The following is a 19,420-nucleotide window of genomic DNA, read 5'->3' as shown; positions in this document are numbered from 1 at the left end:
ATTGATACTAGTTTCAACATGTCGGTCCAATTAGAGACCAACCACTACCATATAGAACAGTTAGCATTTCATACTACAACCTGGCACGTACAAAACATCTGAAAGGATCTAGATGACGACTAGAGGGGGGTGAATAGGCGTTTTAAAACTGTTACGGATTTGGCTTTATCCTAATGCGGAATTAAACTAAACGGATACCTTTCAAGCACAAATCCTAAATATGCTAGGCTCAACTAAGTGCACCAACAACCTATGCTAAACAAGATAGGCACTTAAGGAAACTAGCAAGCACAAACTATATCACAAGATATGGAAATGTAGGAACAACTAAACAATTCAACTAGCACAAGATATATCAATATGAGCAAGTATGAATTGCGGTAAGTAAAGGGTGTGGGTAAGAGATAACCACAAGTGAGTCGGAGACGCGGATTTATCCCGAAGTTCACACTCGTGAGAGTGCTAATCTCCGTTAGAGCGGTGCCGAAGCCAAAGCTCCGGGGCGTCACCAAGTGACTCACCGTATTCTCCTTTTCGAGTCACCCCCAACAGATGAGCCTCGATTCACTCGGGGTTGGTCTTGAAGGCGACCACCACACCTTTACAAACTTCTCCGGAGCACACCACAAGCAAGGAAGCTTCCGGAGGAACTTGACCACCTAGGCCACTTCAACACCCTTCCCCGGAGCACACCACAAGAGGAAGCTTCCGGGGGAACCTTGGCCACATAGGCCTCTTCACAATCTTCACAATGAATATCACCAAACCATCTAGGAGGCCGAAACCTCCAAGAGTAATAAACTCACGGACTCTCACTCGAACTAATCGATGTGGGGAGCTCAAACCAATGCAACAAATGCAATGCAATGCCAAGCAACAAATGCTGAACACACTCTCTCAATCTCACAAGATGCACATTTGAAAGTAGGAGATTGAGGAGAGGGGATGCAATGGATATGATCAACAAATGGCTCACAAATCCATCCACAAATCCCCCTTCACATAGAGGGGAGAAAGGGCTTTGGGAGAGGTGTAGAGAGGCTCAAAATGGTGTTTTGAAAGTGTAAGAACCAACCCCCAACCGGTGGGACGAAAGGGCCCTTAAATAGCCAAACTCAGAAACTAGCCGTTGGGGCTCCAACATGCATTTCCTGGGCACCCTGTGTGCACGGGGGTTTAGACCCCATGCCCACGGGGTCCCGTGCGCACGGTACAAGCCCCGTGCACATGGGGCCCCGTGCCCACGAGGGTCAAATACCCCATGCACACGGAGTCCCCAGGACAGCCAGCAGCAGCCCACTAAAACATTGATATCTTTGGCATACGGACTCCGAATTCGATGATCTTGGGCTCATTTTGAAGCTATGGAAAAGCCCAAGGTCCACACATAGAGAACCACCCAAGATCAACAAGAAAGAATGATGCAAGTAATGCAAAGGTTTGAGCTCTCTACATGCGACGTGATCAAGCTACTTGCCCGAGAGTCCCTCTTGATAGTACGGCTATCAAACCTATAATCCGGTCTCCCCCCAAGCACTATGAGACCGGCAAAACTAGGAAAACCTAGCTAAGGAATACCTTTGCCTTGCACATTCAACTTGAGCTTGATGATGACTTTAATGCTTGCCTCAAGTTGGAATCCCTTTCTTGTCCACGACCACTTGGTGAAGATACTCGAATTGCTTCCTCATGATGCAATGAGGGAAGCCTTATCTCAAGCCCATCTTCACATGCACATGATCATGATGTGGACCGCAAGCTTCAAAGCATATAACCTCCGGCTTCTCATCTTGCACCTGGACTCCCCGAACTCGATGACCATCACCACTTGATGTCATCTCATCTTGCACTTGGACTCCTCGAATCCGATGACCATCACCACTTGATGTCATCCACACATAGGCTACACGAGATCTTTCCTTTTGATGCAAGCCTATGAGAAACACCTAACCCACATAGACATAACAAACATATAGCATGGGTTAGGTAACAAAGAACAATTCACAATTACTTACCATACCACTAGATCACTTGATCTCACGTGGTACATTGTTTGTGCTTTGTGAGTTGACCACTTAGATATACTCTTCGAGCTTCATCTTGGTCAACCAACATCTTTACTTCAAGCTCCATCTTGGTTTCTTGAAAGCCACAATGAACTCTTCATTTCACTTCATTGCTTCAAGACAATATCACCAAAGACTCTTTCATGACCATATCAAGTTCCACTATGAATATCATCTTGGTCACCACTTGCCCTTCTAAAAACTCCATCCCAAACTCTTGAGAGACATAATGAATTCGTCACTCTAGTTGCTTGCTTCAAGACTTGATCACCATGATCTTGTCTTGAGAGGCATAATGAATTCTTCACTCTAGTTGCTTGCTTCAAGGCTTGATCAACCGAAACCCAACACATGAGCTCACCATGATCTTGTCTTGAAACCATAACTCGAATTCTTCTCTTTGATTATTCTCTCAAGCCTTGATCCTTAGAAGACCAACTTGAAACCTTGCTGGATATGGAATCTCGAGAGCCAACACCTAGGCCCCGTGAGCACGGGGTATCCAGAGAGTTGACACTCGACCCCGTGCGCACGGTATAAGCCCGTGTGCATGGGGTATCCAGAGAGGGATACCATGAGGACTTCTTCGGATGCTTTGACGGCAATCTTCACATAACAACCCAAAGAACTTCAAGCATCACTATGGAACATATCTTCATATAAGATCCAATGCACTTGATGCTCCATAGGAATTGTCATTTAATACCAAAGCTTAGAGCAAATATAACTTCATCTATATGGACTTCATCCTTGATTCCATCCAATATCCTTGAGGCATTATCTTCATATATATGGACTTCATCCTTGATTCCATCCAATATCCTTGAGGCACCATCTATGGACAAAACCTTCAAATATATCTCACTGAAAACATTAGTCCATAGAGATTGTCATTCAATTACCAAAACCACACTTAGGGGCTACATGCCCTTTCAACATCACACAGTGGAATAATCCCAGTGAGTAGACCACTAAATACCGAAAACATCACAACATGTCAGAAGTGTTTTAAGCATTTTATCGTTGCAAAAACCTTAGAGAATCCATACAAATGCCGACAACCTTAGCAAACTAGTCATGATTGCTTTTCATGTTGATACAAAGATGTAGAAAAATATTGGGTCCGTTTACAACCTTAGCAAACTTGCTTCTCATGTTTACATCACGGCCGCCGGCTGAAGGAGGAGAAAAGCCCACCTACCTAACATGAGTTTTCTCACACACCACGGCCTGCATACGACTACAAACCTAGTGATATGGGCCACGATGCAGGCCCGTGGGTGGTTACAGAATGGAAGACGAACAGCACGAGCCCCACGACCCCCACGATCACGATAACGACGAGCGCCTCCCTCACGCGACGAACCGCCTCCCCAAGAACTCAAAAAGGCACCTTCTCCTCCATTCCTCCCTCATTATGCGAACCACGTCCATCTACTCCACAAACTGCAACCACCGTCTCTGTCTCAAAACGGCCGTCGCTGGAGAAGGGCAATGGTGGAGGAGCCGTCTACCAAGCGTCACTGTGGCGAGACATCCGACCAGAGCATCAAGGAAGAGCAGAGCATCAAGGAAGACAACGTTCAGGTCCCCGGTGAGAAGCGCGACTACACCACCAAACTTGACAAGGTGGAACTCCACGGCAAAGAGACGCTGGAGGTCGTCTGCACTAGCAATCCAGACACTGCCGACGAAATGCTCACGAGGCTCTTCATGAAAGCCATCGGCAGGTATCCTAGATTCGTTGGCGTTGATGTGGAGTATACCAGGGATGACGAACCTCCGCAGTATGCAGCAGTTCTGCAGTTATGCGTGGATGAACTCTGCCTGGTCTACCACATCGCTGCGGCCACAAAATGGTGAGCCATCCTACTCATATACCCTAGTTTCTCAACTACATGTACTAGTGTAGATTGTGAAGTGGATGCACTAGTGTGGTTTCTCAAGTACATGGACTGGCATAGATTTTTACCCTGATGCACTGGATTAGTATCTTAAAATCTTGCACCAGATTAATCACCAAACTTGATATACTAGTGTAGTTTCTGATCTTGATGCATTAGTGTTGTGTCTACCGCTGTGGATGCATTAGTGTTATTTTCTGAAGTTGATGCACTGGACTAGATGTATTAGTGTTGTGTCTACTAGTGTAGTTTCTGATATACTAGTGTAGTTTCTGATATTGATGCATTAGTGTTGTGTCTACCGGTGTGGATGCACTGGACTAGATGTATTAAAAGTTGTTTCTGAAGTTGATGTAGTGAAGTAGTTTGCTGTAGTGTTATTTTCAACTGTATGATCCAAAAAGAGAAATAACATCATGTACTTCATGCATTAATCACTCGTATTGTTTGGTTCTAGCACTAGCATTGTCACACTTTGCCACAATTTTTTGCCAAGTTTGCCTAAGGTTAGTTCATCAAAATGAGGGCCACAAGTTGGCAAGCCTAAGGGAATCTTGCCACACTTTTTGTGTGTATGCCATGTGGGACCCAAGTGTGGCTTGCCTAAGGTGTGGCTTGAACCAAACACACACCTAAGTTGGTCAAACTTGCCTAACCTTAGGTGTGGCAATCTTTGGCAAACTTAGTCACAAACCAAACAACTCCTAAATCTTCAAAATTACTACTAATCTTCAATATGTCTCTCCCCTTGAAGGCCCAAGCGCCTCAAGAGCTTCCTCCAGGAGAAGAAGTTGTTCACCTTTGCCGGTTTCAGCATTCATAATGACAAAGAGATGCTGAAGATGTCTGGTTTGGAGATCAACCCCGAAAAGTACATCGACATTCAGAAAAACTATAGAGTTCCATATGCCGGCAGAAAGAAGCAGTACGACTCCTTGGCTGATGTTGCAGCCAGCGTCATCCACCCATTTTACCAAAACATGAAGAAGAAGATCAACAGGACCGAAGACCATAAACTGTGGGGGATCAGCCCACTGCCAGACTACCTCATCGAGTACGCAGCGAAGGATGCGTACGCCACCTACAAGGCTTGAAAGATAATAGACAACATCAAATCAGGTGTGGAAATTTCAGAAGCACAGGAGGCTGACCCCTACTACCACTGCCACTACGCGGCATGAAGAGAGATCAAAGTCTGCCTTCAAGTTGCTAGCGCAGTGTCCTTTTATGATATCTATGTTTCTTTGTTGTTCGGTGTGTCTGAACTTATGTCCTATGGTGTGTCTGAACTTATGTTGTGCGGTGGTTGATCTGCCGTTTATCTTAAGAGTTTGCTGCTACTCTGGTTTAGTGTTCCAAGTTGTTAATACTATTTTGGTGATGCATGATAAGCCTTGTACAATGCTTGATGCGTACGGTGGTGCTTAGAAAAATAAACAGGGTTTTTCTGAAGCACCGGTGCCTATTTCTACAGGAGAGACGCCTAGTTAAGCGTCTGCCCTGTACAAATAAGCACCTGTGCTTAAGAAAAGCTTCGTATTTTGTTTATGCATTATTTCAAATTCATAGTAGCTTGTGAATGGAACTTTGTGGCAGCCAGCCTCTACCATTGATACTAGTTCAACATGTCGGTCCAATTAGGCCTTGTACAATGCAGGGTGCTTAGGAGAGGTGCTTAGAGAAATAAACCAGGTTTTCCTTAAGCACCGGTGCTTATTTGTACAAGGTAGACACTTAACTAGGCGTCTCTCCTGTAGAAATAGGCACTGGTGCTTCAGAAAAAACCGCTTTATTTTTCTAAGCACATCCCTAAGCACCTTGCATTGTACAAGGTCTTAGAGACCAGCCTCTACCATATATAACAGTTACCATGTCACACTACAGTCTATGAAACATCACACAGTGGAATAATCATAGCTAGTAGAGCATTAGTTACCAGTTAATAATAGTTGCAATCCATCACAAGCAATAGTACATAGATATGAGTAGATATAGGTACGGTAATACACGACAAGTACTCGCAAACAAGAGCTAACATAACAAGTTCTAAATGAGGTGGATGGTGATCATCATCCTCAAGTCATGGCGACTGGTGTTCGCAACAGTGAGTAGGATGGCCTGTCCTACCCGAAGATTCTTGCCACGAAGGAACTTCTTCCAGCCTGCCCTTCTCAAGACAGTGCGACCGTCCGTGTCCACTGCATAGGCACAGCTGGTGATGGAGCCCGTTCTGGTAAGGCGCAGTCCAGCAGCCATGCCTTCTTCGTCCGGGTCGATGTCACAGCTATCAAGTAACCTCTTAGGTAATTTCTTAAAACAGTTGACATGATATATGATCATGTCACGTGCAATTATCAACAAAGCATACACTTCAAGACACATATATCATTGGATTCAACACTGAGCATATATATCATCACATCAGTACACTATACGCCAAGCATCAAATTACTACAATAATTAGGCATATCATTAGATTACTGCGTACACTAAGCATATCATCGCATATTACTACACTACATGCATGTCATAAAATTCTTCACTAAATGAATTCTAAACTAGGCCTCTCATCACAGTACTACAACATGCATATCATATGAACTACTACACTAACTAAGCATGCATATCATGTAATTACCACACTAAGTAACATACCATGATATGCCGTTTAACATTCGTCCTTGTGAGGCGGGTCACGAATGGCTTCCCTAGGTAGTCTTCACGTAGCGGAAGCATGTCCCAGAGGTTGCCGATTTCCTCGTCGCCCAGTCTGAGTCCTTGGGCATACAGGTATTCAACAAGTGGGTTCTCATCATCATCTGAATCGTCATCATCTGAATCAGCACCATCCTCCTCCTCATGAACTTCATCCTCACTATCCGGAATCAAATTTAGATAGATAACAGAAATCCTGGGCCTATCTGTTCTCAAGGAGAAGCGGATCAATTCACCCCCACTAAGACGCATGCGAGCGATGAAACGATCCCAATCATCTCCTCCTATCTGGGTTATCTTTCGCCCCTTCTCGACCTGCATAGTGTATGGGCCCCCAAGAGCGTCGAAGGTCACCGTGTCTCCGATGAGCTCATTGAATGGCAATCTCACATTGCATGGTACGATCTGTGTAAGATAAAAACAAATAATAGACACAATACATTAGTGGAAATAGCAAAAAAAAGAATGTACTGTCAGAAGGTTCATATAAATTGTTACCGCTGCAACAACAAAAGAAGGCTGGAAGTAGATGCCGAACAGCGTGGCAGTAGAAAGGCGGGTCCGGCACCGTGAGTTGCAGCGTCCACATGGTGCTTCCTCCATTCTACACAGAACATGTTGAACTCTAAGTTGAATTGTACATAGTACAATACAAAGATCATACATATAATAAATCATAGTGATAACCTATACTGGCAATGGCCAATCAATCTATTTACTATCATCTACGTAATAAAGCAATGCCAATGACAATGGCAATGCCCGTCTCATCTAAACCTGGGAATAGTTCGGCATCCAAACTAAAACGAGTCCAATCCACGGCACACATCAAAACCAAACCAATCCAGATATTTTCATTTAGAATCTAGACCAAACCGAACAATACATGCTAGTCATCCAACCCAGTCCAAACCGTTTTCAACTTTTGGATCTAGATCAGACATGACATCGAGAGATCCGACGAGCTCCGGCCGGCAACAGCCAATCGGCTCAGATCCGCCTCCGTAGGGAGACGCGGTTGGGGAAGGGAAGAAGAGGGGAGATCTCACGTACTTGCCGGAGTTGGCGGCGGCGGCGCACCGGCAGCGAAGAGAGGGGTCGTCGGGAGATGGCGGCGGCGGCGGCACTGGTCGAGAAGGGGAGAAAGAAAGATGTGGAGTGGTCGAGACGGGGAGAAAGAAAAATGTGGTACATGTGGTGGCGTGGTTGTGTGGATGACAAGGGGACCCACTTGTGAGACCGATAGCAATTGATGGCAAACTGCAGGAGGTGCACGACCGCGTGCACGACCGCCACGTCCCCACGTGTGGGGACGGCCGGGTGGGTGTGTCAAGTCTTTCATGTGTTAATTATGTACTACTTGTGCACTAATCTATAAATGCAACTATTCCACCGTCCATATTTATGCATGTCAATTTCTTTGGCTCAATTATGTATGTGCACATACGCCTTATTTCTAGCAAATAGATAGTTGCCATGTTACACATACGTACTTTCAAAACATTGTAATTAAGGCAATGTACCATAATAGATTAGCTGAGTTCTTCTATGTGTACTAATTCACTAATTCACAGGAGGATGACGACGACGTGGACGACGGCATGGACAGCAGGCACAGCAAGAGCCGCTACACCCCGAGGCATCTGATTGCTGGCAAGATCAACTACCGTTTCTTTGGCAAGATTGGGTGCCCTTTCTGTTGCAAGGTGATCCGTGGCGGCATAGATGGCATGATCCAGCATGCCTTCAGCACTGGCAATGGACATGGTAAGAACCATAAGGCCAGTACTCTGGCTAAACATGCGGCCTACGCACGCTTCCTCGAGATTGTCAAAGTCAATGAGCCCTACAACCTCCATTGAAGAAGGGAGAGAAGTGATGTGCTGCTAGAGAGCTGCTGCTGCCCCAGGACCGCCGTGTCCTCTTATGTTTCTTTGTTGTTCGACTCTAAAACTGATGTCCTATGGTGTGTCTGAACCTATGCCGTTTATCTTAAGAGTTCGCTGCTACTCTGGTTTAGTGTTCCAAGTTGTTAATACTATTTTGGTGATGCATGTTAAGCCTTGTACAATGCTAGATGCTTAGGGTGGTGCTTAGAAAAATAAATAGGGTTTTTCTGAAGCACCGGTGCCTATTTCTACAGGAGAGACGCCTAGTTATGCGTCTACCCTGTACAAAAAAGCACCTGTGCTTAAGAAAAGCCTGGTTTATGACTATGGTAGTTATAGCTTGGCATGATTATGTTTAGTGTATAACTCAGCATGATTGTAGCTTCACAAAGTTAAAGCATGCAAATGATTGCCGATTCCACCTATTGCCAAATCAAGCTTTGTACTGATGATGCATTAGATATTGCTATAAGTAGAGGATGCTCATGATTGCCAAAAGTACCTATTTCCACTTTCTGATAAGAACTAAACGTGTATGAAATGATGCTAAAAGTAGAGCATGAGCATGAGCATTTATAAATTGATGATCAATTGATGCTACCTATTTGTGTTTGAATGGGCTCAATAAAGCTGGTGCTGGTTTATGCTCTCTGCGTGACCGTGATGGTAGCGAAGACACTTGGTTGGCTATGGTCTTGCTGTCAAATTTAAGTTTCAGTTCTTTAAGACTCTTTGTTTTTGCTGCTTCCTCGGGATTGACTAGCTTTCTCGGGCATCCACGTGCTCTCTTCCTTTTTGGGGAGTTGGGTGCACCACTTTTGGGGGAGTTGGGTGCACCGGTATCCTTCTGGGAGTTGGATGTGTCGGGTTCGTTGGAACCATCAGGATTGTTGACTAATTGTACGTCGTCTTCTGAACCATCAGGTAGAACTGCTTGCTGGGCATCGTACACCTCCTTCTATATAAGAGAGAGTGGTGCGTTAGTTCTAATCATGAGACTTATGAAATAAATGATATATTCTTGATGTAGCACTAACCGTTATGGGGAACTTATATGATTCGAGACGAAGCGCGTTGCAATTTGAATGCAGTAAGGCTGTACATATTTTCCACCTGAAAATATCTATCCTTGCCTATATTTGATAACCGACACTTATGTCAGCATAGCTTTCAAGCTAAACAAAGTACAAATGTAAATTAGGCATTCAATTACCTGGTTGAAAATATCGGTCATTTCATCCCCGTTCCATGACAACATGTACTGCAGTGTCCAAACCGCACAGGAAGTCCTGCGATGTTTAGTTAAAGATCAGTAATCTTTTTCGTGTAGGCAAATAATAATTTATGAGGCCATGCGTACCCATCGGTCTGTTGTGGTATGTTCTCATAGCGTTTTTTGGTCCATTCGGCAAAATTGATGTTCTTAGCTGGTGATATCAACCCATTCTTGACAGCTTCGTCGATGCAGAACTGAATCGAGTCCACCTAGGGTACGACGAGTTATACATAGGGTTACGGTACTTTGGGAGCTCATGTGCCATGCGGATCAAAAGAGGCAGCAAGAGAACACTTACAAGAGAATCTTCCTTGGTCTTCTCGCAATGATAATTCATGCAGTTCAGAGTCTGAATTTCTTTTTTGTCAAAATTAAACATCATTAGCATCCAATGGTTTTGGTGTACATTCAGTGGGACATGCACCTGCAGTAAAATTTGGGTTGGGTTGAGAACCGAAATTTGTCGTGTACAGTGTGTACATAAACTATGAAAGTGTGGAAAACATGTACCTTTCGGCGCCCTACAAATTTTTCTGCTACACGAGCTAACCATGAGGCTGCACGTCCAATAGGAACCACCCCCTTCATTTGTAACAGCTTTTCGGTTTCTTCAGGGGATATGATTGAGGTAGTATCATTCTCAATTTGGCTAATGCGAGCATATGCCATAATAACCTGCCAAATTTTCAATCATACAATAATAAGAAAGTTGTTGCAGTAATGATGTAGACTAGAGTATAATGGGCTTACATCACCATAAATGTATTTGTCGTCCAAATTTCGCTTCAGTTTTTCTGCTGTGAGGGTAATGTCTCCGATTCTAGCTATTTCAACAGGGTCGTATGTTCCGCGGATGTAAACGGCTGTCTCTATGTCCTCATCCGTGAACTTGTAATCATTACCAAAGACATGCTTCATCGGAGTTAATTGTGGTTTCTCATTGTTTTCCGTCACATGTCTTGCACTTGGTGTAGTCGAAGTCCCTGCCGTGAATTGGCTAGCCCTAGGAGTTCCTGTCAGTGATGAATTGCACACATTGACTTGATCCTACAAAGAACAAAGGTAGTTCATCATTAGTTTGTTACTTTTAGATATTAACGTGTTGAGCCATAAAGATCACCTGCACGCCTCCTTTCTGTGACACTGATTGTCGGTTGCTTGTAAATTCATATTTTAATTCCTGTAACAATGCAAACAATAACGAACATGAAGGAACATATTCATACAAAATACAAAATGCACAGTATGACATACATGTAGTTCCCTCCTTAAGTCTTTAATTTCGTCCTCGGCCTTCGACAACCTAGGATTAGTGCCAGTTTTAGTCTTCATGTCGATCAAGTCTTCACCTAGCGTTTGGTATTTGACATCAAATATGTGCTCAATTTCCATTAACTTCCTGCCTACCTTCTTTTCATGATCAGCTAAGCGTGCATTCATGGCTTCAACTACCATGTCAATCTGTGTAAACAAAATAAAACCCCGTTGATAACAATAGCTAAATGAATGAGGTTCCATGACACCTATTTGTGATATTGCAAAAACAAATAGTCTTTGGAGTACATACTTGCTGGCTACTAAATTGCTGTCCTTGTGATGGTGCTCGATACGAATCATGTTGATGCACATGTTCATCATTTTTTCTTGGAAAATTATTGGAATTCTCAGACGGTCGTTGAGTAGCACAAATTTCCATGGCAGCCTTTTTTTATAAAATATAATGAACCATTAGTACCAAATAAAAAACGGATATAGAAAGTTCAATTGTAGATAGGTACCAGCCCGTTATGAAGACCTCCTTTGTCGTAAGCATCACTTCTTAAAGTAGCCGTCATTTCGTCCCATCGTGCGATCAATGGAGGGGGTCTACAAGCATACATCAATCGGCCACTACGCACGTGCTCCCAGTACCAATACTACACAATAAATTAGTTCATCACCATACAGATATGCAACAGAACAATAATTAAAGGACATTAAGTAGTAATCTAGCACTAACCTAGAGCAGAATTAGATTTCCTTGTAGATTTACGTGATCTCGATTTCTAAACTTGTGAACGGACTTGAAGAAGTGATTAAGTGTGAAACATCCCCAGTTAAATTTCCGAAGGTTTTGAAGATCTGTAACAAGGTTGAGAAATTTCGAGTCCACATAATGTTGTGCTGTTGGTGCTAGAACAGTACCAATTGCGTACAGAATGAACAGTCTCAGGAAATCGCCGTCTGGGGCTTTGGAAGCTCGGATCGCCGTTTAGAGGTCAGAAATCAAAATTTGCCCATTGTTTGCATAGGCGGTAAACAATTCTGTGTCAGTTTGCATTTCCAGATGTGGCTCTATATCCTCCCCTTCTATCGGAATGCCGAATATACACTGCACGTCCTCTTTTGTTATAGGAATTGGCGTTTTTCCGATGGTAATGGATTGGGTGTCCATATCTATGCTCTTGGCTAGTCTAACCAACATTATGCGCCGTAGAGTCACTTCATGCATCTGGGTTAGACCGCCAAGACTGGTTTCTGATATGATGTACTTTTTGTGGTCTGGTGACAACAGTTTCATGGTTTTTCCGAACCTTGTCTGTGAGCATACTAACTTCATATGACCATGCTTTTCGCCGAGTTCCTGTTACATGCCATTAAATTATACTGAGTACACATGAATTATGTGTACGAAACGATTGTACACAAACAGTCAATTACTTACCGCATCGGTAATTTCGGAGATGGGCTTTTCTCCATTTTGAAGGTTCGTATCTGAAACTGACATTGCTGGCTCATATGCAATGATAAAATCCGGCTCAATTAATCTGAACAAAATTGGAAAATGTATAACAAAATTAGCAGCGAATTAATTTTAACAAAATTAACTGGGTCATTTAACATATGATCCACTTATGGGTTTAAGCACAGAACCTATTTGGGTGCAAAACCTATGAGGGTTCAACTACTAAAGGAGCGGCCGACAACGATTATAAAGAGTTACGATCAGGTAATACCTTCTCTCGGAGACGGTGCCGCCGAGTAGATGGCGGCGGTTAGTGCGTCGCAAACTATAAGTGTCGGTATAGCGCGGTCGACGGCGCAAAGGAAAAACGGCGCGTTCACGCGAGGAGGAGGCGGCGAGAAGAACACTGACGTCCGACCCCTCAGATCACGTTGGCGGTGGGCGGCGAGTGGTGGCCGCCGACTCCTGTATTCTGTGGGCGATCGGCGTCTCCGATCTGATCTTGCAGCGGTCGTGGGAGGTGCGAACGACCCGGGTGGTTAGAATGCGGAGCTGTAATCGCGGGATTTAGGGAGGGGTGGGCCGCGTGAGTTATGTGAGATTTGGATAAATGATATAAAAAATAAGAAAATCTTGTCAACTCGTTTAGGGGTTTAGGGGTTTAGGGTTATTAGGGTTTAGGGTTTTAGGGGTTTAGGGGTTCAGGGTTTAGGGTTTAGTGGGGGGGTTAGGGTTATCAGGGTTCAGGGATTAGGGTTTAGTGGGGGGGTAGGGTTACGAGGGTATAGGGTTTAGTGTTGACATGCAAGCCCGCAAATGCGCGTGTCAGAGATCGTACTTGCGTGTACATGTACTAATGATCCCAAACTTTCTTAATGGCATCCCATGACCACATAGAGAATGCATGCATAATAGTTTCCATGTGGGGCAAAATTTTGAATGTTTTTACGGTTTAGTGGGGGGGTTAGGGTTATCAGGGTTTAGGGTTTAAGGGTTTTAGGGTCGACGGAACTATGTTTAACTTACAGTGGACGTAGCACACACACTGGACATTGGTGGAGCGTTGGTCTACAATGGATTCCCTCCGGTAGCATCGATCCGGTCCGTTGACTGGCTCGGCCAACAAACTTCGTCCCACATAGAGCATGCATCCATCCACTGGACCGGATCGATGTTGGGTTGGTTTCATACAGGTGAGGAACCCAGCTAGTGCTTTCGGGGTGTTGACATGCTAGGCCGGAAATGCGCGTGTCAGAGATCGTACTTGCGTGTATAATCCCAAACTTTCTTCATGGCATCCCATGACCCCATAGAGAATGCATGCATAATGGTTTCCATGTGGGGCAAAATTTTGAATGTTTTTACGGTTTAGTGGGGGGGGTTAGGGTTATCAGTGTTTACGATTTTAGGGTTGACGGAACTATGTTTGTCTTACAGTGGACCTATCACACACACCGGACATAGGTCGAGCGTTGGTCTACAATGGAATCCCTCCGGTAGCATCGATCTGGTCCGTCGACTGGCTCGACCGACATACTTCGTGCCACATAGAGCATGCATCCATCCACTGAACCGGATCGATGTTGGGTTGGTTTACATGTACATGTACAGGGACCGGAAATGCGCGTGTCAGAGATCGTACTTGCGTGTACATGTACTAATGATCCCAAACTTTCTTCATGGCATCCCATGACCCCATACAGAATTCATGCATAATGGTTTCCATGTGGGGCAAAATTTTGAATGTTTTTACGGTTTTGTGTGTGTGTGGGGGGGGGGGGGGGGGGTTAGGGTTATCAGGGTTTTTTGGGTTTTTGGGTTTAGGGTTTAGGGTTGGTTTACAATGGATTCCATCCGGTACCATCGATCCGGTCCATCCACTGGCTCGGCGGACAACCTTCGTGCCACATTGTTCACATTGTCCAATTAACACTTTGTATAGATTTTTTGGGTAAAAAATGAACGAAATAATGCAACTAATCTGAACGTAACGTTTGGCATGTATCAAACCAAGTAGCCACTATTCCTAAAAAACCAGTTAGCCACTAATTGCGCCAAACATATCACGTAATTACCAACGAAAATGGGTTGACAATTATTTCTAGAAATTCTTGGAAGGAATTTATTGCTCTTCCTTTTTTAGAGAACAATAAGTTACAAATTTTATTTTGCAAACAAGAAATCAGTTTTCAATTTTATTTGTCCTTTCCAATTTTGAAATAATTTGTCTGGTCATACAAGGCATTAAGCACACATGACATTGCTTATACAGAAGCTGAATGAAATAATTTGTTAACAACTACTAACGACTGATGATCAACAAGTAAACAAATCCCACAACAATTATAGAAAAATAAAATCCCGCGGCCATCAGATTTGCGTGCTTCTTCAGATCGATAAACTGCCTTAAGTTCTTGTTGATCTTCTTCAATTCCACCTTGAGTTCCGCATCCGCCACCATCGGAGGAACATTGGCATAGCCCTTATTATCCACCGCCGATGGCAGATCTACCTCTAGGGTTGCCCCGTGCCTCAAATCAATTAAGCCATCCGTTTGAAGCCTCTCAACGTATTCATCCAGCCACTCAAAATGCTTGCATGTTTTCAGCTTCTGAAAAAGGGAAGGGAAACCCTAAATACCAATTCCGAGGAAATATAAATAAATCTGGGGTCAGAATTCATAGCAAAAAGACACAACAGAACATAGATTTAACCTTCCCCGCTTCTGGTTTGCTCTCGCATTTCACAAATTCCCGCCCATGGTTTCCATTCTTCTCCGATATGGTTGTCAAACGCTTCAGTGGCGCGATGCGTGGGCAGTCGGGGCATCTGGTCATCGGTAGTGAACCATACCGCGGCCATGATGACGGAGAGGCCGAACTGGACATGGACATCTCTCGTCTCTCACCGTCCGCCGGAGATGGCAGGCTTCGTCACCGGAGAAGAATAACAATTTGGTGGGGCAAGGGAAAGGGAGGCAATGGTGGGCCGCGGGTTGGCACGGGCACGGCGATGGCTCGGGCTAACGTGATATGTGGTTGGATCCGCGGTCAGTGCACATGTTTTGGAAGCCCCCAAAAGATCGTGCTCGTTAAAAAAAACTAGCATCGAAGCGCATTACTTCAAAATAACTAATTAACCCTACAATTCAGCCTGTGCATTCGGTTTTTTCGGTTTGATTCGGTTCGGTTTATACGGTTATCGGTTTATACGGTTTTTATACTTCGGTTTATACGGTTTTATACATAGATACGGTTCGGTTTCGGTTGTAACCGTTTGCTTTCGGTTCGGTTTCGGTAATAACCAAATTAACCAAAGTTGACGTGAACTTCTGATCAAGACATGGTTTTGCTACATGAAGAAACAAATTTAGTACATGTCCAATACAAGTAAGGGGTACAAGCACAACCTAGTGACGTGTTTGAAGAAATTCTAGACAATTTATGTTCCAGTACAAGCACTTAGTACATACAAGCACAATCCAGTACAAGGTCAAGACTACAAGTCTACAAGTACAAGCACCAGCAGAACTACATAATAACACAAGGCACAAATCAATCTAGTACAAGCACTTAGTACATGTCCAGTACAACAACATGAAGAAATTCTGGAACAACAACATGAAGATAATAAACTCCATTACAAGTTCATATGAAATTCTGGTGCATAAGTTGAGTACAAGTACAATAAATTCTAGAACAAGCAAGTTCAACACAGCCAAAGTTCAACAAGTTCAACACAGCCAAAGTTCAACATAGTGCAAAATGGGTTCAACACATGACTGATGACACACACAAACTTCATCACTTCAGGCAGCAACTTGCACAAGTTTCCATTCCAGTTCCACACATGAAGATCAATCAATCGATATTACACCATTATCGTCCAATCGAAGGGCTCCCACACCTACAAAAAGTAACAGAAATATTGCATGATCGAGTAAATAACATAAATTTTGCATGGTCATTGAAATAACTGAAATGCACGTCCATTTAGGTACCTTCCTCCAGTTTGGTCAACTCAGCAAGATCAAGTTCAACATTGATAGGCTTGCTACGCAACCAATCTTGCGTACATATCAACGCCTGGAGTGTCGCTGGTGTCAAAGAGCTTCTGAAGTCATCAAGAATACGTCCACTAGTGCTAAAAGCTGATTCAGAAGCAACCGTTGAGATGGGGATTGCTAGTATATCACGAGCCATTTTTGACAGGACAGGAAAGCGAGCAGCATTCAACTTCCACCACTCAAGAAGGTCAAATTCTGCAGTCAACTCTTCGGTATCCTCAGCTAGGTACTTGTCTAATTCAGTTCTCATATTTGAGCTAGTGCTACCCTCTCCACAAGATCTCATTCTCTTCTTGTTGTAGCGTGACCTCATAAGAGAATTTTCAGAAGCATTTTCACTAGCACGAGCTTGTGATGCTAATTCACTAGTAGAACTGGTTCCATACAATTCTTTGTATTCTCCAAAAAGAGAGACAAATTCATTGTGTGAAGAAGTCAAGATTATGTTACCTATTATACAGCCATAGGTGTCTTCAATCATGTCCTTAAAGAAATGAGATTCCTTGGTCCTTGCATAAAGAATTAAGACAAGACAAGGCAAGTTAGAAAGACATTAAGAACAACATACATATAGTTGACAAAAGAACAACAGCCAATCAACTTTATACCTAGGATCAAGGATGGCGGCAATGAATATATATTTGTTCATCTTTTCAGGATCACCCCAATACTTCTCATACTTCGCTTTCATCTTGAGAGCCATGCATTTAAATATTTCATCATCACCACAGATCACATGATCACTCCATTCACCCAACAAAAAGTTAACATCAGCAATCTCTTCCAAGAAGGTGTTGGCTGTAACATACTTGGTGCCAGAAACCTTATTCGTGAGGTCATAGAAGTGTTGGAGGAATTGTTTGAACTCACTAACATATACCCAATCACTTTGAGTTGGAGGACCCCGTTGGTCAAGAGCATCGGGCTTAGGTTCTGGACCAGTTTTTTCTAACTCGGTCTTGTAGTTGGGATCATGAAGTGCATATTGCTCAAATGCGCTCTCAAATTTCTCAACATTGTCTAGCATTACAAATGTAGAGTTCCATCTAGTAGCCACATCAATATTAATCAAACCTTTGCTCGCTACCTTGCTTAGCTGCACACACTTCTTAAATACATCCAGTCTAGTTGGGGAGGCTCTAACAAACTTGATAGCATGGCGAATTCTGTTTACAGTATGGCACATTATCTTTAGCCCATCTTGAACCACAAGATTAACAATGTGAGCCACACACCTCATGTGAAGATATTGACTTCTTGCATGTGTGCAGCCCCTATTAGTCAAAGATCTCTTCATGTAGGCTAAGCAGGTGTCATTAGAACTAGCATTATCTACTGTAATAGTGCACACTCGTTCAATGCCCCACTCAATCAGTAATTTTTCTAACAATTTCCCAATATCGTCCCCTTTGTGTCCATCTACCAAGACAAAGCTAATAATTTTTTTCCTAAGGTTCCACGAAGAATCGATGAAATGTGCAGTAAGAACCATGTAGCTTTGTTGTCTTTTTGATGTCCATGTATCAGTGGTGAGGCAAACAGTTTGACGTGAATCAATGAAATATTTTCTAAGCATAGCTTTCTCAGTTTCATAAAGAGCAATGATATCTCTATACATAGTGGTCCTAGATGGCACATTGAACCTAGGGCAAGCTTTAGACATGAAGAACCTAAATCCTTCTTTCTCTGCAAATATGAACGGAAGCTCATCTATCACTATCATGCGAGCAAATGCTTCTCTAACTTCTTTCTCATTGTATTGCCAAGGAACCACAGAATTGCCATCAACACAAACTTGGTAGGTAAGCTCGGTCTGATTGCTACCGATGTGGGCAGGATTCTTTTTGCAAATCTTCAAATGGTTTACTAAAGAAGCAGTACCTGCCGATGTGGATTTGCAGCCCAATATAGCACTACAATAGTTGCAGTTTGCATGATCCGGATCATCGTTCTCAATTGTGAAGTGTGCCCATGCCTTTGACCTCTTGTTCCTTTTCTTGCTAACACTATCAGGGGCAACATCAGGTTGTGTTTCAGGTAAGGAACCATGACTAGCAGCATAACCAGCACCAAGATTGACACTATCGGACACCTGAAGAAATAAGTTAGGTAGTTACCATTCAGATTAGTACTAACAACAGAACCAACACTGGAAAGTAATGAAATAATTGTTCAGTAGCAAACACACACTACTGCAACTGAACGGAAGTGCTTGTTTTTCTCAGCCACTAGCCCACTACTACTGCAGCCGAACTAGCAAATGCTTTTTTTCTCAGCCACTACTACAGTACTACTGCAAGTCTGCAACCAAACCGAACCAACTAATGTATGTATCATGAGATCAGGGAGATGCTATGCTACTGAACAAGTATCCAACCAGATCGAACTAAAGGTCAAAGAATGGGCTTACCATGATGGCGTCCACGGCTCATGTTGCTCCGTGGAAGCGTGCGTCGGCGAGCGCGACGGAGGGCGGAGCCACGGAGGTCAGCGAGTCAGCGACTCAACAACGTGGAGGAAAGAGGGCGAAGCCGGAGGTCAGCGGCGATGCGGAGGAAGGACGGCGGAGGTCAGCGTCGCCGGTGTGCGCGATGGAGGACGGAAGGCGGAGATGGACGGAGGCACGGAGCTTCGCCTGCTGGGGGTGGAGCCGCGGAGGGGGCGGATAGATGCGCCGGAGTATGACCTAGCTAAGCTAGGGCGCCGCCGCCGCCACCCATATTCTGCTCTGCGCGGCTGGCCTCTCTCGGTCTCTCCTCTGCGTGAGAGACTGGGTGTG

The 19,420-nt window shown here is 43.9% G+C and overlaps 1 protein-coding gene across 1 annotated transcript; it reads left to right on the top strand.

Moving 5' to 3' along the window:
* Positions 1–3,560: 3,560 nt before the first annotated feature.
* On the top strand, positions 3,561–5,064 carry LOC109776385 (uncharacterized). Its single transcript, XM_020335027.1, has 2 exons — positions 3,561–3,925; positions 4,725–5,064. The coding sequence occupies exons 1-2, from the start codon at positions 3,561–3,563 to the stop codon at positions 5,062–5,064; spliced, it is 705 nt and encodes a 234-aa protein (XP_020190616.1).
* Positions 5,065–19,420: the final 14,356 nt, after the last annotated feature.

The sequence above is a fragment of the Aegilops tauschii genome, chromosome 4, assembly GCF_002575655.3.
Source record: "Aegilops tauschii subsp. strangulata cultivar AL8/78 chromosome 4, Aet v6.0, whole genome shotgun sequence".
Classification (NCBI taxonomy): Eukaryota; Viridiplantae; Streptophyta; class Magnoliopsida; order Poales; family Poaceae; genus Aegilops; species Aegilops tauschii.
This window is presented reverse-complemented; position numbering and strand designations above follow the sequence as displayed.